General features: G+C 37.6%; 1 protein-coding gene across 2 annotated transcripts in view; it reads left to right on the forward strand.

The window, feature by feature from the left end:
* PDE11A (phosphodiesterase 11A) overlaps window positions 1–25,143 on the forward strand; it is a 304,831-nt gene that overhangs the window by 265,281 nt on the left and 14,407 nt on the right. For both annotated transcript variants that reach the window (XM_004674489.2, XM_004674490.2), the window contains exons 18-19: window positions 2,966–3,040; window positions 7,368–7,451. In XM_004674489.2, coding sequence (XP_004674546.1) covers window positions 2,966–3,040; window positions 7,368–7,451 — 159 coding nt within the window. The remainder of the gene's footprint in view (window positions 1–2,965; window positions 3,041–7,367; window positions 7,452–25,143) is intronic.

Below are 25,143 nucleotides of genomic sequence, written 5' to 3' on the forward strand. Positions count from 1 at the left end.
GAATTTTTTTTACCCTCCTTCTCCACCTCTTCTTCCTCCATTTCCTCTTCCACCTTTTCCTCCTCCTCTCCCTTACAGCTGTATCTCACTTTCAAACCAATTTCTGTTTTTTATTTTTTGTCACGTTGCAAATGGAGTTCAGAGTTGACAGTTTTCATATAAAGCTTCCCTGCAATTGAGTTTTGGTTTGAATTGATATAAGGCAGTAATTGTAGTAGTATTTGTATGATGGGTAATTGTGAAGAATTTGTGTGATTGAGTAGCTTTTTTCTACATATCTGCTAACCCTTCATTTTTTTCCTAGTGTGGGATCGCAGACCTCTCTTACAGGAAAGCTTGCAGAGAGGACTCTTCCAGGAAGTTAGGGGGTAGAGAGTAGGAGAAAGTCAAGGGACCTGGGAGTAAAACCCAGAATATAGGAGAGGGAGAGGAATTAGTTCTGATGAGTGGAGCCTTCAATGAGTGCCTGTCAAGAACTAAAGGGCCAGCAGCCCACCTGGGGGCAGGACAGTGACAGGACAAAGTAGGAAGAAACAGAAGTTTCGGCATAAATAGTTCAGACCAAAGAGGCCTAATGGCCACTTCTAGGTAGTTTTCGTGGTTACTGATATAAATATTATTTTACTGTTAGGATTTAAAGTTGTGCTGACAAGGGCATAAACTCAAGAGTTCGGGGAAATAAAACACAAAACTATATTTTCTAAGTGCTTCCATCAGTGATCATGTCCAAACTGCAGACCTCATTTGTGTCTGCCTCCAAATTGAATGCATTAAGATAGTTACAAAAACATATTTATTTCTATGATTTTAGGAAACATTTGGGCAAAAACAATAGAACCTTCTTTAAAACATAAAAATCTATTTCTAATTTCCTGAATGTTGATTTTTTTTTAATTCCCTCTCAGAACGTTGTTGTTAACTGGTGTCTATTCCACTTTCTTCCTCACAAACATGACTCTAAGCATGTGGGTTTCCCCAGTGATTCCCCCAAGGCCTGATTAGCATCTCAATTTCCTTCTTTAATAAAAAATTCAATCAGGACCACTTAATGTTCCTGATTGGATTTTTAAGTACAAATGAAGCAGTGGTATAAGTTGAACTGTGAAAGAAACACAGGGGAGATACCCAGGATCACTTTCGAAAGATAAAAGACAGGACTTTGTTTTAATTTCTTTGCTTTCCAGGGGCTAAAGACTCAGGGAGGACACCCTCCTTGGGGTGACCTGGTGAACACATTTGCATTCTTTAGTGCAAAAGCCCCACCTTAGAGCAATTTGAGGGAGAGACCTGGGGACTGAGTAAATGGGACCGAGCATTTACAGCACCGTTTCTTCTTTAAAGGAAGCCCAGGGAAGGAGGCACAAGTCCTAGCATTCTAAAGGGAAAGATAATGACCACAGAGCGGAGAAGTGAATCAAGTCCTAGGAAAGTTATTGAATCTCAACTAGTTTTATGCAATTGAGTTTTTAAAAGGTACTGATTCTTATTAGATATGTTTAAAATCTGAACTAAATAGACATTCTATTTATTTACAAATGACTAAATAGGGCCCTCCCTGGTGGCACAACAGGTTAGGACACAGCACTGCAAGCTGACTGCAGGAGCTTCAGTATGAGTTCTATCCTCTGCCCCGGAGGTGATCCACAAGGCACAGTAGACCTCTCCTGCCTCGCCCACTGCTCCCCTCAGCAGTGTATTTCATCAATCTGCCTACTCTCCTCCCCACCCTGTCTCTGGTGAATCCTCTCACTGCCCCTGCACCTCTGGCCTGTAGCCCAGTTCTGTATGCGTAAATAAATAAGTCTTTTTAAAAAATGACTAAGTACTTGCTACTCTTAGGTATGTGTGTGTATATGTGTGCGCTTGATGTTGTTTCTGAGTCTTATTGACAGTTACAACTTATGATTGATAAAATCTCTTGAGTGATCTACTTAGGTAAACTTACAGTTGACCCACTGCACATCTGACCAAAATTAAACCATTATAACCTTTACCAGACTTAAGAACTTCATCTTTATGAGAGCCTAGAGTAAAAAAAAATTAGTTTGGTAATCCATATCTTTTTACCATCAAGTTATTTCAGATTTTTTTCCTGCTCTTCCAAAATCATGAAAATCCACCTACTTCATCTCAGAGATTGCCTAGATGCACACAATATGCTATTACTGAAAACATCTGTTCAACACTTACCTGCTACAATCATTTGCTTCTTCCTGTAAGCTAGCCTTAGAAGCACAGGGTTTGCAGAAAAAACAAATACAAAACACTCTAACTTGGCAATGAACAGTAGTCAATGTTCATCTGTACTAATGAATTTGGAAAAGCGATCATCACTTTCAAAATAGCTCTACAATTAGAATGGTCAACAGCCTTTCCACTGTGTTTGTGACAATTAGAATTTGCTTTATTTGCACATAAATTCAGATAGCCTTTAGATCAAATCTCACTTACCCACATCAAAACATTTTGTAGAATTTGGTAAAATCTAGAATTTGGTAAAATTTGTAGCGCCTGATTGACTGCTACAATTGGAAGCAGAAGAGGCACCCTTGAGTTCTCCAGACAGCACACAAATATTAATGAGGCAATTAAGGTGATTTTATAATGGCAAGAAGAACCCAAGCTTAACTATAACAGTTGGTTACATTATTATGTAATATAATTTTTAGCATAACATAAATTATTTTTTCTGTATAAGAATATTTCCAACTTTGAAGATCCTAGTGCCACATCCCAGGTATTAAATCTATGCTAGGGGAGGTCACCTGTTGTCCTGCATCTATACATGCATGGCACAAGTTCTATTGATTAAAAGGAAATCAGTTTCATTGATAAAATCAGTTTCATAAGCTTTTTAAACGTTTAATTTTATTGAGGATAATCACCATACACAGAAATTGGAAATAACTTCTGAATTGCATGATAAATTACACATAACCATAAATTAAATATTTACCTGTTTCAGGTGGCTGAACTTGTAACAAGTGAGTTCTTTGAGCAAGGTGATCGGGAGAGATCAGAACTCAAACTCACTCCTTCAGTAAGTGCTTTCTTTTATGATGATGTATTTACCCTCTTTAATAGCATTTTCAAAAATAACTACAAATCACAACTTGAAAATGGCAAAGACTTCCTGAAAGTTTGAAACTTTAATTAAACTGAAATGCTAAATACTCTTATTCCCAGGTTTCTGATTAAGAGTAGCAAGGAACTTTCCACCCATTTCCTGAGCACCCACAGTGATCCAAGTAGACACAAGGGAGGGTGTGTAGAGTAAAAAAGTGAATAACTTAAAGCCTAGTGCTGGTATTTCACATGTGGCCAATAGTTACTTTGAAATAGATATAAAGAAAAAGCTTCAAGGCAAGCTGTCTAGTATTGAAGAGCTAGAATTGACAGCTGCAGTAAATAATGGGTATTCTAGATTTTATTTTCCTATTTCAGCCTTTCCAAATCCCCAAAGCAAATAATTTAAGTCTCTGTTTCTTTTCTTTGTCTGCAAAATGAAAAGCTTCACCTGGGGAACTAGGTTGTGCTCATAGAAATGCAATTTATATTAGATTCATCCATTTAGATATTGTTTGAGAATGTGTACTGTAGACTCAGAATGATGCTGTTTTTACTCATCAAGATGCAAAAGGCATAAAAAGCCTCAGTCACTGCCCCCAAGAAGGTGGCAACTTCTTTATTTTTAGTGAAACGTTTGCTAAAAACATAACCAATGACTCTTAAGAACAGTGCAAAGTATTTTAAAGCCTGGCACAGCACGGTGGACTCAGTGAAGCTCAGGGAATGTGTCCACAATGTTTTTTTCAAGGATTCAAATCAATTGAGTTTTAAAATTTGCAGGAATTTTTTGCTCTTCAAGTTTTAAATACTTTGCTCCTATTTCAAAGCGAGAAAACATAGAACTCATTCCTAGATTAATTTTCCCTGCTGACAGTCAGAATTCACGGTCTTACTAATTTCAGCTATGCTTGTTTCTTACCTATAAAAGGTCAGAAAACTACGTAGTTAAAATAACTTACTAGCTATTTTAGTTTCCACATCACTATCTATTTATACTGTTTTCAAAACATCCCTTTATTTTTTTTTTTTGGTGTGTCATCAGACTTGACAATAAAAATAAAGGCACTAGATTGGGATATGGAATTAATGTGTAAAACTGAGTAGAACCCTGATGTCTCCAAACTTCATCTCCAATTTTAAATAAAAGCTTCTGCCTCCTTTAAAAAACTATTGCAGTGGCATCCTCTGAAAGATGTACAATGCAGCGATACCTCAGGACATTTAATTAAGTGAAAAAATATGAGTCAACTGCCAGCATTGGCAAGTTGAAGATGCAGTGTGTATAGCACTAAGAAACCTTTGTCTGGAGGCTTGGGTTAGGCATTTTCTGAAAACATAATGAAATTAATTTTTGGTGGAAATGCAACTCTCCATGCTACCCTATCCTCACAAAAAGCTACTTAACACAGCTGATGAAGAGGCCTGGCTGCTGTGGCAGGGGTATCCCTCATGAGTCCCTTTCCAAAGATGCCTGAAAATGCATCCATCCTGAGCTGACACCTGCTGTGTCCATTATTCCTTGATATTTTAGGAAGAAAACTGTACAGCAGCCCCCTTCAGGTAACATCATTTTAAAGATCATCAGAAGTTCATAACGACAAAGGGTTAGTATTAGAAGCAGTGACTGGGTTAATAAAACATGCTTGTGCACCTCCAAGCATGTAGCCAGCATGAAGCTGGACTGTGTGTACAGTCACAAGCAAGACACCATCTCCCCTTCTATCAAGAAGAGGAGATGGTGTCAACTGATAGGACATAAAGATGTTTTTTATATATAGTCACTCATACTTAGTTACAGGAAAACTGGAATGGGAAAGCATGGGGCAGTATGTTTTTTCACAGTTCCACTCTTCAAATAGGAAAGAACCCTTACAGGTATTGTCAATTAATTTTCAACATGGGTTGACGACAATGGCAGTGGGAGTTAATGGCGGTTCTACTATAAATGTTGAAGGGACAAGGGGATCACCATAAGCAAATGAATGACATTGGACCCATACTTTTCACCATATCCCTGAATAAACTCAAAATGGATCACAGACCTAAAAGTAAACACTAAAACTACAAAACTCTTAGAAGAAAACAAGATAGATATCATCTTGTTAGACTTACATACAGTACCAAAAGCACAAGAGATAAAAGATAAATTTGATTTCACCAAAACTTAAAACTTTGTCAAAGGTCACTTTCAAGAAAGTAGACAACCCACAAAATGGAAGAAAATATTTGTAAACCATATGTCGGATGTGTACCTGATGTCTAGAATATATAAAACACTATACAACTCAAGAGTAGACACATACCCAATTTTCAAAACAAAGCATCCAAACAGACATTTCTCTAAGAACATGTAAAAATGATTAGTAAGCATGTGAAATGATTCTCAAAATCATTAATCATCAGAAAAATACAAGTCAAAACCATAGTGAGATAGCACTTCACACCAACTTGTGTGGTTTGATCAAAAAACAGTAACAAGTAACAAGTGTTGAAAAAGATGAGGAGAAATTGGAACTTCATACATACATTGCTATATGTAAAATGATGCAGCTGTTTACGAACAGTTTGGTAATTCCTTAAGATATTAAACAATAGAATTTCCACATGGCCCAATGTCTTTACCTCTAAGAAAGTCTACCCAAAAACTTGTACTTGAATGTTCACATCAGTATTATTCATAATCACTATAAAGTGGAAACAACCTAAATTTCCACAACTGATGGATGGATAAATAAAATATGGCATATTTATACAATGTAAAATTGTTTGGCAATAAGAGTAAGTGCTGATGCATACTACAGAGATAAGCCATGAAAACATTATGCTACGCGAAAGAAGCCAGTCACAAGGACCATGTATCACATAATTCCATTTAGTTGACAGATACAGAACAGACAAATGTGTAGGGGCACAAAGTAGATTAGTGTTTCCCTAAGTCATGGTTTGGGAATGAATGAGAAGTGACTACTAATTGGTAGTATTCTTTTGGGAGTCATAAAAATGTTCTAAAATTGACTGTGGTAATGGCTGCACTACTAATTTTGAAAATACTAAAAAAAAAAAAAACCACTAAATTAAAGAAAATAGAAGTAACTATATAGATGATGTTCCACGAAGACTAATTAAATAAGAAAATTTCACATAGTGATGAAAGTTACAGAGCTTCATATTTTTTAAAGGAATGTTTTGAACGGAGACTCATACAGTTCACAAGAACCATCTTTTCCTCCAACACATTCACAGTCTTCCTAAATTCTTTCTTGCAACATTTCACTTGGGGACAACGGTGAGCATTACTCCTTTGGGAAAATTGCCTCCCTGATTTGCAGAGATTTTCCTCAACAGCACCCTCTATCTTCTTCCAAGTCTTTGCAGCTAGAAAGGTGCACCCACCCTCACTCATTAGTCCATCAGAGGCAGGATTTCTGATCAAGGAAGCAAGCTGAATTTACCCTCATGACATTATAAATGCCATGATGATGCAATGGCACCTTTTATCTAAGGAAGCAATGAGCTAGGGCAAGCTCAGTGGCTTCTTGGACCCCGGTCATATTCCCTCAGAACAAAAGAAGGACATTTTCTTGGAGTAGAAAAAACTGGCAGTGTTAGTTACAGGAATCCATTTTACCCTCTGATTACAACTGATTGTTTCCCTGTTATGGCATCCTCTCAAAACTATACCTCAATGTTCAAAACATTATTCTATCATAAAGGTTGAAGGCTGAGAATGAGAAGAGAGTGAGTCCCTCTAGCTATCATCCATACAGGGATAAATAAAAAATTTGAAATGCTTAATGACAAAACCCTATTGGGGAAAAAAAAAACAAAACACAGAATTCTCATACTAGCACCTGAAAAATTAATAATGAACAGTATCAATTTAAAATTAAATTGCTTAAACGGATCTTTTCCTTCTATTGCATCCTCTTTCACTACAAAAATAAAAACCTGTGTTATTTTTGTGGCAATAAAACATCTCCTCTTCTCCTTGACTTGTACCCAATTCCCAATGACCTGATGACTTGATTTAATGGCAGTTACCTATATCTGAAGACAGATTTTGACCCTAAGGAGTTGTGTGCTATAAAGTTCAAATAAATTCGCTTACAAATCTCATAAAAGAGGTGAAGATACTTTATTTCTCATCATAGGTAAAGGGAAAGAAAGTATGTGTAAAGACTGATGGTGATTTGTGAAGTGTTCAGTCGGCAAAAATTGGATTCATTTTGGCAAAGTGTTTGACAGGGCACCTGTAAAATACTCCAGCGATAAAGCAGGGTTCTCCACTCCCATTTCAGGCTATTTTTGATCGGAACCGAAAAGATGAACTACCACGGTTGCAACTGGAATGGATCGATAGCATCTGCCTGCCTTTGTATCAGGTAACTGTGTGTCCTATGCTTGCATTGCTTTAGGAATACAGTAAGCGTGTACACTTCTGGAAGCATTTTAGAACAGCCTGAGATATGTATGTTGCTGAGAACTCAGGGTGCAGTTTATCTTTTCTCAGATCTCTGACTCTTCCCTGAAAAAGAGATGAGACTAGAATACAAGGTACCCACGTTCTCCACCACCTGTAACCAAGTCTCCTTGGGCTTCACCTCCTTCTTCTACAAACCAGGGATAATAATATTTTATCTCTTTTCCCAACTTGTGCCTCATGGAAAACAAATATCCAGCCACATAACCTGACAACTATCTCTTCAAAGAGAGCTCTCAGGCTCAATAACGAGGGAACATTAAAATAGTAAAGCCTGGAAGAAGATCTTCAGCTAAGAAACTTGTTTCGCATTGATTAATTTGGAATTTCTCAAACATTTGACCATGGAAATCCTTTTCATTTTTCATGACCTTTCTTTTACTTCTATTAGTATCATGTGAGAAATGAGGGTTTCCTAAAACATGGTTTTCTTCCACCCCCACAGTCAGACTGTGAAGTTTTATAAAGCACCTTCATCTTAGACACCTGCCTCTCTCTGAGCTGTAGGGGCCAACTGCTGCCCACTGAATGCTGGCAAGATGCTCTGCTTGTCTACAGCTCTGCTGCCTGGTGTTGGGGACCCGCTTCTGGCAAAGAGACAAGTGGCATGGGCTGTGACTGTTCACACTCCACTTTTTGAGTTCAAATGAGGGCTGGCATCAGTTGGCACTACAGTTTAGTGTACACTGCCTTTTAATTGTACTTCTAAGCATTTGCTTTCATGTATAAAACCTGGCAAGTCCTTTACCCCCCACCTTGCTCAATCAGACTGAGCTTCTTTTCTAACTTCAAAGTGAGAAACACATGCAGGGAAAGCAAAACTGCTTTAGCTTCTCACTCTGTGTAATGCCATTAAAAACACAGTATTGTTTTTTAAGGACCTCACCACCATTAAGTTTCAGGCGTATCTACCACTTCGTTTTCAACGCTTTTAGAAACTGCTGAGCCCTGTCACATTACCCTAAAAAAAAAAAATCTCTAATACTGTCTTGAAGATGGAAATGTAATTTTTAATGACTATAAATAACAAAAGTGAGTTTAGTTATTTGTTTTGTTAGTCATTAAACACGATAGCAAAAATCAGACAAATAAAGTTTTAAAATAATTTAAAGCAGATCATTGCAGTTATAACTATAATATGGTTAGTGTGTGAACTGGTGGATACTTAGCCCACTCTAAATGGGTTCTGCCATCAGCAGCATAAAGACAATAGTGTGAAAGAACTTTAATAGATTAGTGTGAATAGGGAAGAAGAGAAAGGATATAGTTTCCCAATGAAGCACCCAAGTTACCCATCTTCAAATGCCCAAACAGGATTGGCCCAAATTGGGGCCCCAGAGGCCTGAGAGGTTCTGGCAGGGACCCACAGGAAAGAAGCTGAAAGGGCAGGCAAGTCTGGAAGAAAGAAGCAAAATCAAAATGCAAATCAAAGTAGTGGTATCAGTCTGCCTCGCCACAAGTCTCTCCCTTGTGGATCTTAGGTGTCTCTAGATGTCTCAACTCTATGTTTCTCCTCCAAGTCCCTGATGCAAATAAAGAAACACACCCTCCTTCCACAAACATCTATGCTTCATATGTCTCCTCCACATCCCCCTCCGTCCTCCTAGTGCTATCTAAGTCTTCATCCGGCCTCAGCTATTTGCATTCAATAGGCAGGGAATATGGGAACTCCCCATTTTATTGAGTTTCCTTCCTCTCTATAACAGCATAATGTTCTTTTGTTTAATGAAAGGCTGAGTCAAATACTTAAGAATTCCTTTTCTTCCTGCAATTCTTCCCATCCTTACTTTTCTGGTATCTGAATAAGCTGGGCCCCTTGTGTAAAACCCACAGCTGGCGGGTCAGGTATCTCCTGCTTTGCTAAATTGACCTTGACTATCCATGTCAAATTATTTTTTAATGTTCTTCAGTTAGCTTCCTGTGCATATCTGGGCGATATCCAGGATGAATAGACTCCTTTTACTGTGGGTAAAGGATGAAGAAGTATATAGTGGTACTGTTTTTGGTACTAGTTGAGTAGTTATTCTGAATGTTAGAAGCTAATTTGGAATGAACCCGAAGTCTCCATACTCCTCTAGGTGACTGGAGTCAATGCTGGGAAAAATCCATCAATAGCTTTTTCATGTTAATTTCATTGCTTTATCGTTGATTCACAAACATTTGGGCTTGTCTTATACTTCCTATGGAAAACTTTGAAATCTTCAGGTTAAAAAAAAAATTTAAGGCAAATTGAATTTAAACTGAAGAGTTCCTTAAATTTAGAGAATAATATGACCACATCACATTATCTGTCATTCCTGATTTTTCACGTCGGTTTTACTTGACTCTCATCTGTGAGGCTCAATACACCCTGCTATTTTCATCCACAGGGCGTGAACACACACAGCAAGATTAAACGAGGCTCTATCAAATCAGAATTGTGCACCTTCCTCTCCCCCCTCCCTCTCTTCCAGGGTTCAGGTTTTGGTGCAGCAGCCCTTCTGCTGTTCCACTCCACTGCTGTAGAATATTTCTTCATCATCTTATTTTATTGTTAAACTAACTGGGGAGAGTCATGGCATTCTAAAGAGAAACATGGAAGTAGCTATTTGTAAAAGTTTATTTCATATCTGTGGCTCTATCTTCTTGTCAGTGTGTTCTTTATTGAGGTACCCATCACTAGTTTCCAAAAAACTCACAAATCTCATTTGTAAATTCTTTGTAAAGCTTTAAAACAGATGTTTCAAAGAGCTCTCAAATGCAAACTTTGTAGTGATTTTATTTTACTTTTGTTTTTAATTGAGGTAACATTGGTTTACATCATTAATTATGTTTTGGGGAGTATAGGATCCCCTTTGAGTGTCCATATCCACCACCAAAGCACCCACAGTCCGTCCCCACAGTTTGCTTTGCTGCCTCCCCACTTTGTTCTCACTCCCTCATCCCCTCTGGTAGCCTGACTTCTGTAGTCAGTAGAGTTTGGGGTTAGTTTGACTTTTTATGACACATTGGTTGGTCTCTCCGCATTGCACATATAAGTGACACCATCTGGTATTTGTCTTCCTTCTTCTTACTTATTTCCCTTAGCATAATTCTGACTCCATCCATATTGCAGCAAATGGCAAGAGTATATCTTTTTTGATAACTGAATAATATTCAATCGTGTATATATATATCACATCTTCCTTATCCACTCAGGTCGTTTCCATAGTTTAGCTACTGTCAATAGTTCTAACTATAGAGTGACTTCACCTATCTTCTCTGAGTGTCTCTATTTTGTTTCAACACATGTAGCTGGGTTTTGTAGCTTATTATTATTATTATTATTTTTTTTTTTTGCCATTTAACTGGGTAATCTCACATTAACTGTTTTGCTCCAAATCTGAAATGAGATCAGTAAGTGGGTGAGTTTCTTGGGAATTCCATTTACTGATGCCTAGCACTAATTACCATTGGTGGGAAGGCACAAAATCTTGATGAAATGACTCAACAAGCAATGAAAATCACTCATATGATATCAGTTGTTAAGGCAAACTATCTAGGGAACTCAGGTTCTTGCTGAAAGTCCAGTGGGAGTGTTTAAACATAGTATCATAACAAGTTTGAGAGGACAGAAGGCAAGTGGGAAGTTGGGCAGGTGGCAGCAATTCCAAATCTGATTAGCCTGAAATGACATGGTTGTAATTATTGAACTTAAGAATCCAGTGTGGCCTTGCTAGGTCAGTCTGGGGATAAGGCAAAGGTTATAGAATAGTAGTACATGAGACAAAAATATCTCTTAAATGGCCGGGGCTCGAACCGAGGAGGCAAGAAACCGCATATGGAGCCTGAGATTAATTCTATAGAGAGCGGGCATCCATCCCTTTGCAGGTTTGCTGGAGAGACAGAGTCTAGAATGGGCGGACACTCAACCAAGGGCACTCCGCTGCTGCCTGTTGCTGGGGGTGGCAGGAGGACAGAAAGGGGGGGGGTCTGTGGAGATGCCGCAGGGCTATAGACACAAGTATAACTTTCTTACTTTCTTGACTTGCACTGGGTAATTTAGTTTTATGCCGTGGTTTTGAAAGGGTTGTGCTTGTCAAATATCAAAAGAGATCAAGCATTTCCCACTTATGCTCCAGGTGGCTGAGTTTTTTCTCTCCTCCAAGCATTGGGAAAGATTATCCCTACTCTCACGACATGTATTTGTGTGTGCCTAGGTGGGAAGCCACAAAACAGACACAGGTACATTTTGAAAGGCCACAGCAATTAAAATTCAAACTCTTAATTTCTGGGGCAACTGAAATGTCCAGTCAATATGGGGCTGTGTTGAAGAAAAACAATAAGAAATTCCTCTCTGCAGAAAATCTACTCATTAGCAAATTCCCTAAGTTATCTAGTCATTGATTGAAGGTGACTACAGAAAATATATAAAACCATATATAAAAAGTAGTGGGTAGGAAAGGGAGCAAGCAGAAAACAAACTCAGATTCAGGGATAGTTATGTAGAATTGAGATGTGGCACATTTGTGTACATATATTTATATGTAAATGTCTCATTTTCTAGAAGCTGCTTGTCTTTTTTAATCTTATGACTCCAAACTTTACTTGGGGGGAAAAATATGGTCCTAACAGGCAGAAGCCATGATTTATCGGTGACAGCATTTTAATCAGGAGGCATATAGGAAGCCAGGAGTGGGCAGGAGATCATCAAAGCGTGTTCCCCAAGAGAAGACTGAAGCCCTGGTTAGTTAGCTCTGGCCTAGCAGGGTATCTCCAAGGAATACATTGACATCTGATTCCCGTGCTTTCTGCTGTCTTTGCACCCTGCTGGGGATCCATTAGCCTGCTGCTCAACATCTTTAGAGGGGAAAAAAAATAGAAAGAAAGAAAGAAGGAAAAAAAGCCACCATCAAACTTTGAAGTCAGTGCTGCAGCCTTAGGGATAAACAGAAAATCTGATGTCCCAGACTCATACTGAGCTCCTCTTTGCAATAGCAAGCTATGGTTTTGCCCTTTATTTTCATTCTCACTTAATCAAGTCTCGTTGTACCTAGAATTGCAATGATCCACAGAGACATTATAAATCTTCTATTTGCTAAGGATTGACCAGCTTAATTTTTATTCTGAACATCATCAGATTTTCAGCTTCTCCCAAACTAGTTTTTGATTTTGGAGTAGATTTTTTTCATAGGTAATGGTAAAGGGCTTAATATAGGTAGGATCTCCAACAAAAGAAGGAAAAGTTCATCAAGAACATCTTTCTTTCTTTTCTTATTTTCATTCCCTGGGGTTTCTGCAACATCTTCTGAGTACCTAATGTTAAAATTATTGTAACTTTTGGCTTTCCTTTCCTGCCAACATCTTCTGAGTATCTAATGTTAAAATTATTGTAACTTTTGGCTTTCCTTTCCTGCCTTGTGTTGTAATGACACAGCCACTTGATAGAATTATTAATATACTCTCCAGAAAGCAGGGAGAAAAAGGTCTTTAAGACATCATACTTGAAAATATAGAGGCTGAGAGTTAGAGCCACCATTTGCCTATGGGAAGGAAGACGCTCACCAAGGTAATGGGCAAGGAGCCAGGGCACCATGATTCAAACAAGGAAAAGACATTGGTTTAATATTTTCATAATATTGTCCTAGTTACACCTAAATATGAGTGCTGATAGTAAAACATGTTAAATTTCAAAATGTTCTATATACTAGTAAGCAAATACTAATGGAAAAAGAAAACTATATATTTAGAAGTGTCAGCTTTTTGTAGTTTACAGACCCTTTGACCATAAACTGTCTTCCAATCTTTTGCTAAATGACATTCCTTTACAAAAAAGAACTGAGCTAGGTTCTCTCTACTTAAAATCCTCAAGTTACTACCACCATCTACAATATACCTTTCAGATTCCTGGGTCATATACCCTCTTGGAGTATAGGTAGAAATTCCCCACCCATCTGGATTCTTCTAAGGCTGGATGAACACAAATAAACATCAGACAGATTAGTGGGGGGAAAGACCAAATTTAATAACACATATATGGAGAATTTACATGGCTATAGATTATAAAGTAAATGGAAAAAATTAGAAGCTTATCTCCTATGCATAGGGATCTTGGATTTTAAGGAGAAACAAAGGGGCTTCAAATGATGAGGAAGGGATAACTTCATGTGACAAAACCTTGCTTCTAGATGTTTGCCCTGCTTTAGAGATTTCTCTGAAGGAGGATGTTTCTGGCAATGTCCCTACACATAGATAATCTGCATTCTTTGAGAAAATGGTTACGCTTCTCCTGAGGCTCTTCTATATACCAAAGTGACCTACCTGGGGAATTTTGGGGAAAAGTCTTTCTGAACCCTTCTGCCTCAGTCTCATTCCCTGTCCTCTTACCCACTTCTTCATCCAGAAATCCTTTGCTACAAATCAATGGACTCACCCACCCTTCTGTCTGGCTCCCCTTGCCTTTGCTTCATCAATTCTCTGTGATTCTCTATCTCTGTCTCTGTTCCCCATTAGTCAGGTTCTTGGGACCATCAGATTCCTGATAGCCAGCACACTGCCTAGCACACTCCAGCTGTTCAGTAAATGTTTATAGAACAAATAAAAAAATACAGAAGGCTCAATGATGGCACGCAGTATTAATAATAAGCAGTGACATATGTATGAAGAAAAGGTAAAATGATGTCATTTTCAATTATCACCTAAAGTATAGAAAACAATTCATCAGAGTGCACAGTATTATATTCCTACCCATAATTTCAAGAATACGGCCTATGACATCTTTTTAAAAAGTGGTTCAGTTCTCATCATGGGTGAATTGTCTCTTAATTCTAATGTGAAGACCCTTTATAGTCATGTATTTCTTGGGGTTTGCCTTTTTCCACTAGGAAATGCATGAAAATTTCTCTTATCCAACACTACCAGAAAATAGTCTTCTATTTTATAGAAAGCACTAACATATATACATAGATTTCAAGTATGATTTCAAGAAATTATAATACAATAAAACACTACAGTTATCATGATTAAAACTTAATCTGTCTTTGACTTACAAGACTTTTTAGATCCTAGTGTCCAACATTTTTTATGCAAATATCAAATAATAATGTGTTCATGGCCCTCTCTTATTTTGTGTTCATAATAATGTGAAATGCTGCATAGCAGAGAGGGCTCAATAGTAGAGCGCATTCAAGTTCATGTCACTTCCCACTCCAGGATGCTAAGTGGAAGGTACAGGCATTTCACACCATTGGTTACATCTGAGAGTTTTCTTTGAATACCTGCCATGCCAGGATATTTGATTTCATAGATTATTTCCCACCTTCAAAAGTGAGTTTGACTTAATAATGTAACCAGCTCCATGTAGATTGTCTTGTAAATAAAATGGACTTTAATTTGTTTTAATTCATGCAATTAAAAAAAACCTTTTAAAAATACAGTTATACCTAATCTATTCCTATTTATGTGCATTTTGAGAGCTCAAAACTGCTATCATGAGCTCTATTAAAAGGCGAGAACCTGGTGAAAAGTTTGAACACACTCCCTAATAGGACTTTTGAGGATCGAATGTAAGATAAAATCTATTGTCTTATCCAGCTGATCAGCATAAATAACATTTCAAAAGTGTTCCTGTTTTCAAATCATGAAGTTAAAATTCACTTAGTCCCAAGCTCATACAAGGTTTGGAATGTTGTCTATACTTAACATTGCTTTTGGATTTCTCCAGAAAGCATATTTTAAAAAGCTGATTTACCTATTTTTCATGGCCCTCTCTTATTTGACGCTCTTCAGAAGTAAAAGGAAGCAAGCTAAGAGGGAGAGTGGGAGTAGGAAAACTGTATTTTTTTTAAGCAGGAAGGGTATCAAGACCTCTTACAAAAACTGCTTTTTGTGTTAATAGCATCTCTCTAAAATTTCTACAATTTAATATTCATTTGGAGGGTCGGGATTGTCTGAGCTCCTGGGAAGTGAAGCATGAGATAAACATAAAGTATTTTATTATGTTCTTGCCAAAAAGAATCCTCTGTACTATTCTAAATGTTTCCTAGGAGAATTCAAGGAAGCACTATCTGGATCCTCAGTTATCACTATTCTAATATTTAATTATTAGAGCTGCAGCTGTGAAAATTCAAATTAATGACTCAAGGCACACTGCCTAACCTATGTAAGCAAACACTACAGGGCAGCAGCATAAGCAGAAAAGGCCAGATTCTCAAATTCATGCACCAATCACATTAGCAGTCTAACAGTAGAGTGTGTTTGCCAAGTCTAAAATGAAGTGGAAGACTTCTGTCAGATGCAGCTTTAGAAGAATATGAAAGTCCTGATGCTATAAGCACCTCAAAGTGTATTTTTTTCATACTGAATATTTACTGTCCTGACCACTGGATAAGGGCCTTAATTTTAGTTATAATGTGCTTTCACATGCATAACTTATTTGAACCTAACTCTGTGAATGAAGAAAACACTTCATTCTGGATCCCATAATGTCTAATGGTCTAAGTTTTACATATGAAGACACTGAAACCTAGAGAAACAAATGAACTTGGTCTGAGTGAAGCAGTCAATACATAGCAGAAGCTGGATTTCAAAGCTATGTCTTCTAGTTTTACTTCTCAGTTTTTAGTGTTTTGTTTTCCTCATGAGGAAGTTAAGTTCCCAAGGTGTCACATGGTTCTCTATACCTTTATAAACCTCCAACAAATTAAAACCTTTGAAAGGACCAAATGAGTCAGTTACTATAGAAAGCTTTTTTTAGTAATATTGTATGTCAGGTTGTCCTTAATTTAACACTTTCACTTTTGAAAAGTGAGTTGATGCTGCTAATAAAAGATGACAGATTAACTTACTCATTCATGTCATCTTCTGAGAATTCCATAAACATCATAAAGGTATTTTTTAAAAGATACAAACTTTCTTGGGTGATGGGAAGAAGCTAGAAGAATTTTGAGGATCATGACAGAAAAGCACTGCTGCCTTAAATAGACCTTTAGTAGAAGTAAGGATGTCAGCTTTCTAGGTAGGATTCTCGAGGAAATGAAGAATCGTAGAGGAAACATTTACCACCTTAGAGGGTACCTGAATTGTCAAGACAGACTGATAGAGGAACTAGGGATCTCACATTCTCTACTTGATATGACCCCTTTTCATGCTTTCCACATGAAACATTTTACCTAGGTACACTACAGTGTTCTCTTTGGTCACTTACTTAAAGGAAAGTTCATAGTATGTTTCCATGTTTCTAACACAATTTTTCATATTATCCTTTGAAATGGCAGTCAGTTGACTTGTCAAAACTTATTGTCATTCTTTTTTTTCTAGTTAATAGAGTTAATACTGAAATGAACACCTTTGTTTAATATTTGCTGACTTATTTAATACAATAAGTATAACAAATAATAAGGTTCATTTTGTTTTATAAAACAGTATAGACCCTCAAGGATAACAGAGTATGAAAGGAGATAAGGTGTCCTCAAACATGAGGAGCTGAAAAACCAGTTATGACCTAGGATTTTTGTCAAAGGGGAAGCCAGTAGAAGTAAGGAATTAGGAATTCTTTCAATAGGAATTCCGGACTCTCTGTCCTTAGAGGGACCAAGTATGGTCAAGAGAGAAGGGATCTTTGACTCTATTCCTAATGCTATTGCACAATGGACTCACCGTCTCATGTGAGAAACCGATTATTATGACACCAGGATTTGGAAAAAAAAAAGTTTTATTGCAAGTTGACTGTCGACAAAAGGAAAACATCAAGATGTGGCTTTGGATGATATATAAGGGTTGGGGGAACAAAGAACTTTTTTTTTAATGTGATTTGGTTGAATCTGAACCGTTGCTTTTTGCTGAATCATGGTGTAGTCAATTTTGTGTGGAGAACCATCACAAAACTAAGCACCCCTCACTTTTTAATATTGTCTGTCTAACCAGGAGCCATTTTTCATGGATGTTTTTTATTGTGGGGTAGGAGAGGTCACCTTCAGGAAAGCAAATATTCTTTTGGGACTGTGCTCTAGATGACATCTTGTCACCTTACAATCTGTTTTCTCCTCATTTAAAATGGGTATGCATATTTTTGCCAACTAAGCAGAAATAGGCAAGCACCATCATCACCACCAATTTCACCACTGCCACGACTCTACTCTGACCCATCATGGTCAGCAAATCCCTCCCCAGTTTCACCCTTCATTCTGTCCTTCATATTAAACCAAAGTTATCTTCCTAATGAAGATAGAGGAGGGACTGTGGGCCCTTCCTGCCTCCTGATTACTAGAGGGAAAAATATAAGCTGGCATTTTTAATTTTCCTATGCCTACTTCCCTTTGTACACTCTTTCCTTTGTACACTCTGCTCTTGACGTAACCAGCTATCAACTATTTCCCAAATGCTACCCTAGCAGTGCCCCTGTGCGTTAGTTCACACAACTATCTCTGCCAGGCCTACCTTTCCCTCTTGACCCACACTAAATCCTACTCTCACTTTAGGAATCGGCGCAGGTGACAGGCTCGTAGCAAACACACTGTGTGAACTCACGATCTAGATGTTCCAGCCTCTGGGACTCTGCATTTTCCCTTATCAGCACATTATACCGATCTCATTCATTTTCCATTACTCAGCCCCACTAAGTACCACTAGCCTCCACGTGTACCTAGCTGTTGGGAGGCCCCACAGGACTAACCTCAGCATCAGTCAGTTCACAGGGTGACAGAGAAGATGGAGCAGGTTACCACATTGCTACTAGAAGACCTCATGTTCACACGGCATCTTTTGCTTTCTTCTTTCCCTGAAATAAGCTGCCATTCCTGAGTTGCCCTGTGGCAGGCATTAGCATTTCTGTCTTTATTTCACGGATGAGAAACTAGAGAGGTTATACGTCCTGCTCAGAATCACCCCAGTGAGTTAGGGGGAGTTTCAGTGCTTGAGCCAATGCCTCCTACAAGCAAAGGGAGGGACAAACTATAGAACCATAACATAACAGTAAATGAAATTATTCTCCAAGTCCTTGACTTAATGTCATCTACAATGTTAATGCTACCGCTGGCCGGACTAGCTGAAAAATCTAAGTAGGGAAGGAGAAAGAGAATCATACATATGAAAAAGGATACAAAGGAAAAGACAAAGAGAACTAAAATGAGGCAAAATTAGTTGAGTGTTTTTAGAAGTGTGCTCTTTCAAATCTAGTCTCTGCACACGTAGGCCCTAAAGCTCATGCTCCTTCAACTTTCTTTCTATGATGAACAACACTGATCCTCTTATAGGTTTGAATGAAAGTTAACTCCATTCAGATTTATTTATTTGTGCATACAGAACCGGAGTACAGGCCAGAGGTTGAGGGGTGGTGAGAAGCTTCACCAGAGACAAAATGGGGAGCAGAACAGGCAGATCGACGAAGTACACTGCTGAGGGGAGCAGCAGGTGGGCCAGGAGAGGTCTGCCGCGCCATGTGGTCACCTCTGGGGCAGGCGGGAATCGAACTCATGCAGAAGTGGCTTTAGATTCTCAGTGCTGTGCTTTAACCCGCCGCGCCACCAGGGAGGGCCCATCATTACTGTTTTTAACATTAGCTCCTCTCTAAGCTTTGTAGCCCCTGTTGCTAATTTTCAATAATTATGCCCAAACTACCTGTTGATGTGACTGAGTCTGTAATATCTTTGAGCATTTCCTATGACCCAGGCAATATACTGACTTTCCAAGTATTATGATTTAATCCTCTTAGCAATGTGTAGTGAAATAGTATTATCATTCCACTTTTCAGATGTGAAAACTGAGGCTAGACAGTTTCTGTAACTTGCTTAAGAGTACACAAGTATTAAGTGACAGTGCTGAGATTGACCCCCTCAATTGCATGCCTTCAGAGCTGTGCTTCTGTGCAGTTGTGACCTACTTCTCAAACAATGTGTATGTGGGCTTGAACACTACCTTGTTGGGTCACCTTAGACATAAGCAACATGCTATTGTAATATCAGTATGCTTACCTGGAAGCGAACTTGCAGATCATCTGTAAATAAAGAAAGGGACACCCTGCAAGGTCACTGTGGTAGCAAAGCTGGGTATAGAACCCAAGATGCTGACCTTCAGTTGAAGGTTTATCCTCCTGCCATCTACGTTTACAATTTGAAGCGTTATCTCAAAATGTTTAAAACTATTCCAAAGACAAAACTTAAAAAAGGAAATCTGTATGAGTAGTGACACAGATTTCAAACAAGCAAAAAGCAGATTGAAGCAGGGAGTTTGTTTGAAGGACAGCATGGTGAATCAAGATGCCTCCAAGAATGGGGGAAATGGAATGAAAAGTAAGCAAACAAGGTAGAAAAGACAGCCCTGAGAGGGCCTGAGAAGCCCAACAGAAAATCTGGAGGAAGATAAATGGATAATTTAACAGCCATTCAGTTTTTAAGAAAGACAAAGAACAAGCTACATTGCATCAGAAAAGGCCTAGAAATGATGATGGATGAGGCCCTTCAAATGAGTGGTGAACACAACGGAATCACAGTTGCCTGCACTATTCCCAGCTGAGGGCAAATTTGAGGAACTAAATAAGGATATGAGACTGATACGAATTGAAGAGTTTTTCAAAATCTATTTAATGGCTAGGCAGGGGACATTGATCGCTTTTCAGAGGAAATGTTTGGGATCAATGAGGTAGTCAGCCCTTATTTGTGATGTGGATGGGTGACTGAGGGAGGGTGTATACACATAACATTACTACAACACACATTTAGGCTCTACAGTAATTTCTGAGTTATGGTGGTAAAGCACTGAGCTGTTTTGATCTTTATGAAGTAAGCATCTTTCTTTTCATCTCTGTGCTCATAAGCCTTCTTTACTAAGCAGGTGACTCATTTATTTACTTAATAAATCCAACACAAGATCAAAGATTGTTAGTTCCTTTGTCAGTTCATGTTAAACGTTTAAATGAAATATTTTGTTAGATAGCTTATACATACCCACTAGAAACAATTCAAAAGGTATAAAAGACAAAAAAATATAAGAGAAAAGTGACTACCCTCATACTTCTATTTCCCCTCAGCCAGATCCTCTTCTTCAGACAGCCACACCACCAGTTTCTTGTGTGTTTATGTGCTATATGTCATATGTAAAAATATAAGTCTATATGACTTTATGAATATACGCACAGTATGCTGATATATACTTGAGTATGAAGGTACCTCTGAACACTTATTTTTATATGTGTATGCATGTACATATTTGTATGTATGAACATAGTATTCTGAGCATACCTTATTTGTTTACATTTAAAAGATTGAGATTTTTCCCATTTATGTCCATACCATAGCTGTTGCATTCTTTTTGATGGCTTCAGAATAGGCGATTTTTTTTAAGATAGTTATTTTATGAATAATAATTTAATTATTTGTGAATACTGATGTTGTTTCTAAAAGTTTCTTACTAGAAACAATGTGTCATTAACATTAACACCTTTAAATATATCATCATCACTATTTGTAGAATATCTAGAAATAGAATTACTAGGAAGTTGGTATATGGGTATTCGAAATTTTGACAAATGTTGTCAACTTTCCCTTTGTGGAATTTGAACCAATTTATGTTTCCACCAGCAATGTCTGAAGTTCCTATTTCCTATACCCTTACTAATATGCTTATCAATTTTTTGAATTTTGCAATGATAGGTATAAAATCTGTTCCACTGTAGTTGCAATTTATAGTTTCCATATATGAGTATAATATTTGTAGTACAGATTTATTTACATAGGGACTATTTGTATTTTTTTTTCTGTAAGCTATTTTTGCCCATTTTTATTGAGCTGCTGGTTGTTTCTTACTGATTTGTAGCCTCTAACTGTATACTATGGAAATAGACATTTTTCTGTCACAAAAGTGGCAAATATCTGCCCCAGATTTTTATTTATCATTTTACTTTTGTATTATACAGAAATACATTGATTTTTTTTCTTTTTTTAAATTTTATAATAATTTATTTTTACATATTTTTGTGTACTTTTCCATCTCAGTTGCAATCCCCCGGGCTTCCCATCACCAAATCACCCAGAAATACATTGATTTTACACAGCAAATTTATGAATTTTTTATAACTTCTGTTTTATATCACAAACAGACAAAATTATAGATATGTTCTCAAAATTTCTTTCAGTATTTTATGGTTCCATTGTTATAATTATATCTTTGATTAATCTGCTTTATTATGTTGGATGTGATATATGAGGTCAAATATAACTTTGGCTTCTTAAATAGTTGCCTCAGATTCTGACTAATATTTTTCCTGATGATTTAAAAGGCTACTTTTAATCTGCACTAAATTTTCAATTTAATTTTATTTTTAGTCTTTTTACTTTTTCTATAGGTCTACCTATTTGTACTGTTTTAATTAACATCATCCTATAACTACTTAGTAGTACATGTAGCTTCAACTTCCACTACTATTTCAGCATTTTCTAGATATTCTTGCTTATTTTTCCATAGAAGCTTTAGAATTTTGCTCAAAAATTAAATTAACTTGTCTTTTTTATTTGTATTATTATTTAATTACAAATGGTTAATGGCTGGCTTCAGTGATATCTTTGGGAAAAGAAAAGAAAAGTAAAATAAAAACAAAAGAGACTAGATCAAACTAAAAACTTCTGTGCAGTGAAAGAAACCATCATTAAGATGAAAAGATACTCACCTGAATGGGAGTAAGTAGTTACACATCATACATCTGACAAAGGGCTAATAACCAAGAACTCATACAACTCAACAACAACAACAACAACAAACAAATAAACTACTTTAAAAAAAAAAATGGGCAGAAGACACTTCTCCAAAGACAAAAAGACTGCCAACAGGCACATGAAAAAGTGCTCATAATTACTTACCCTCAGGGAAATGAAAATGAAAACCACAATAAGATGCCGTCTCACACCTGTGAGAATGGCCCATCAAAAAGATCCGAAAAGAAACCTTCATACATCACTGGTGAGAATATAAACTAGTTCAGCCCCTATAGAAAAGAATATGGAATTTTCTTAAAATGTTAAAAATAAATTGCCAATCAATCTAGCAATTCCACTCCTAGGCTGAATTACTTGAAGGAGGCAAAGGGCTTTCTGTACACTCGTGTTCATTGCAAGCCTATTTACAATAGCCAACTTACGGAAACAACCTAAACGACAGGTGAATGAATGAAGAGGTGGGATTGTGTGGGTGTGCATATGTGTGTATCACACAAGGAAATACTACTTAGCTCTCAAAGGATGAACTCTTACCACTTACAACAAATGTGATTATGCTAAGCCAAATTAGTCAAAAAGTAAAAGATAAATCCAGGATGATTTACTTGTAGGTGAAATATTAACAAACAAAAGACTAGACAAAACTAAAACAAAACAAAACCTAGAAATCTTACAAAACAAAACCTAGAAATCTTACAACAGAACTGAGGCTACCAAATTGGGAGAGTGGAGTGTGAAGCAAAGTGAGAAAATCCAGTGGACTATGGTGGAGAACTATGGTACTTTGGTGGTGGGTGTGGTGTGAAAATTACATCTGGAGAGGTGTGCACCTGCACCCCTCAACCAGAATGGTTTTGTAAACCACTGCTTTAACTTTAAAAATATAATTTTAAAACTAGATTTTTCTTTTATTTCTTTTTATTTTTGCATAGAAGAACTTGAGTTTAGGCCGAAGAGAGGGGTGAGAGGATTCACCAAGACAGTGGGGAGCAGAATAGACAGGTTTACTGAAATACACTGCTAAGGGGAGCAGCTGGAAAGATAGGAAAGGTCTGCTGGACCATGTGGGTCATGTCCCTGGTCAGGGATCGAACTCAGATTTTAACAGTGATAGCACTGAGACTTAACCCATAAGCCACCAGGGAAAACCCCTAGGTTATGATCAATGTTTGAAAGTTGAGATAAAATTTCCTCACATTGAAAATACAGAAAATGTAGCTCATCAGAAAGTTTGTATTTACAAAGTTTTAATGTCCCACCCTTACCCTGCATTCTAAAAATATAATAAAAAAGATACTAAGGATATTGGTCCCACTGTCACCATGCACACATTTCTCCATATTTTAGCTTTTAGGGAAGTAGAAATATAATTAAAGGGCCACACAATATACCCTCCAGTTGGTCTTAAAGTGGACAGATTGGGCCCTTTCTGTGGACAAAAAGAAAGCCAATGAATGATACAACATTCCTCATACTCCCAGTGGAATGTATAAAATGCTCCCTTTTTTGTCTTCCAAGCTTTTTAAAATCTTACTTATAAAATTAAGAAAAAGAAAGTTTCCTTATCACAGAGTAAGAAAACACCAAGATAATAAGAAATTTTTGTGTTTTAAGGATCTTTACCTGAAAACAAGGCATCTCCTCTGTAGATCTTGGAGGACTGGGAGGACTAGGACATACACACTCGATGGCTCCCCCCTGTCTCAAATCTGCACACTTGATTTTGGGCATGACAAATATGTCAACGTTCCTAAGAAAGACTCAGTTATCACCAGATTTGCATGGCACGAATAAAAGAGTTCACTGGTACGAGCAGTCTCAAGTGTATGGTAAAAAACAGAAGGCCATATGTTAATAGAGGAGTCTAGAATCCATTCTTGAAGGTTCTGTATTACCTTCTGCAAAACACTGTTTACGCTAAGGGCCTGGAATGTTCTGTACTTGTACTCCCTACTCCCACAGATGCGCCCTCTCCATTATGTTTGGAGAGCTTTCTTGCTCAGGCACATAAGAAGGCTACAAAAATGTATAGAAAAGGAAAACTTAAATTTTTTAAATGACTCTTTTTACACATTGAGCTTTGAAAAAAATAATTATTAAAATGTAGGATAGCACAGTTTTGCCAGAAAATACTCTGGTGTGTGAAGAGGTGTACTGTTAGCATGTGGCTGTGTCTTACTTACATGTTCCTACCACATCTGATATGAAGCCCCATTCATCAAAGGCTGTGGCTGTGGGTCAGTGGCCATTCCTTCCAAGTCAGATGTTGCCTACACAGAGAGCATGATTGATTAGCTACCAATCTTCTCTGAAAACCAGCCAACAGGATAACCTACGACAGAATCCTAGAGGGGCCCATTATAACAGAAGAGACCATTCTCCTTGCTTACGTTTACACAAGCTGTCTTTGGGCCTGCCTTTAATAAGCTACTGAACAGCCTCATCTTATTTTCCTAGGGTAAGATAAAATAGACAGAGGAGTCACAGAGAAAAGACTCACTGTCTACATTGGCTGTTGGGGAGGTGGTGTTTCTTCAATACTCAGTTGAGGCTGCTTCCCTCCTGTGAATTTATCCTGAAAGAGTGTCTCTGACACCAGAACAAAATAGTTGTTCCACTGTCTGACACTGCAATTAGTGGTGTGATTATCTGTCACTGCCAGTATCCCAGTTGAGATCCCTCGGGTCTGAAGACGCCAGGACCTTTGCAGTCAGACAGTCCCTGACTGACATTCTATCTCTGCTTTGCACTTGCCCATGTGAACTCTGGCTCTTTTAACTTCATTTCCCCAATCTCAGATCTTGTCTGTCAAAATAAGGCAGTAATATCTGCCACCAGCACCCCTGTGAAGCGTAACCCATTTACAGATGGAGAGGTTCTAGTGAATCACCTGCAGCATAGCACACATTCAGTACTGAGTAATTTCTGTGG

This window comes from Condylura cristata, unplaced genomic scaffold (assembly GCF_000260355.1).
Source record: "Condylura cristata isolate star-nosed mole 26May11 unplaced genomic scaffold, ConCri1.0 scaffold00002, whole genome shotgun sequence".
Classification (NCBI taxonomy): Eukaryota; Metazoa; Chordata; class Mammalia; order Eulipotyphla; family Talpidae; genus Condylura; species Condylura cristata.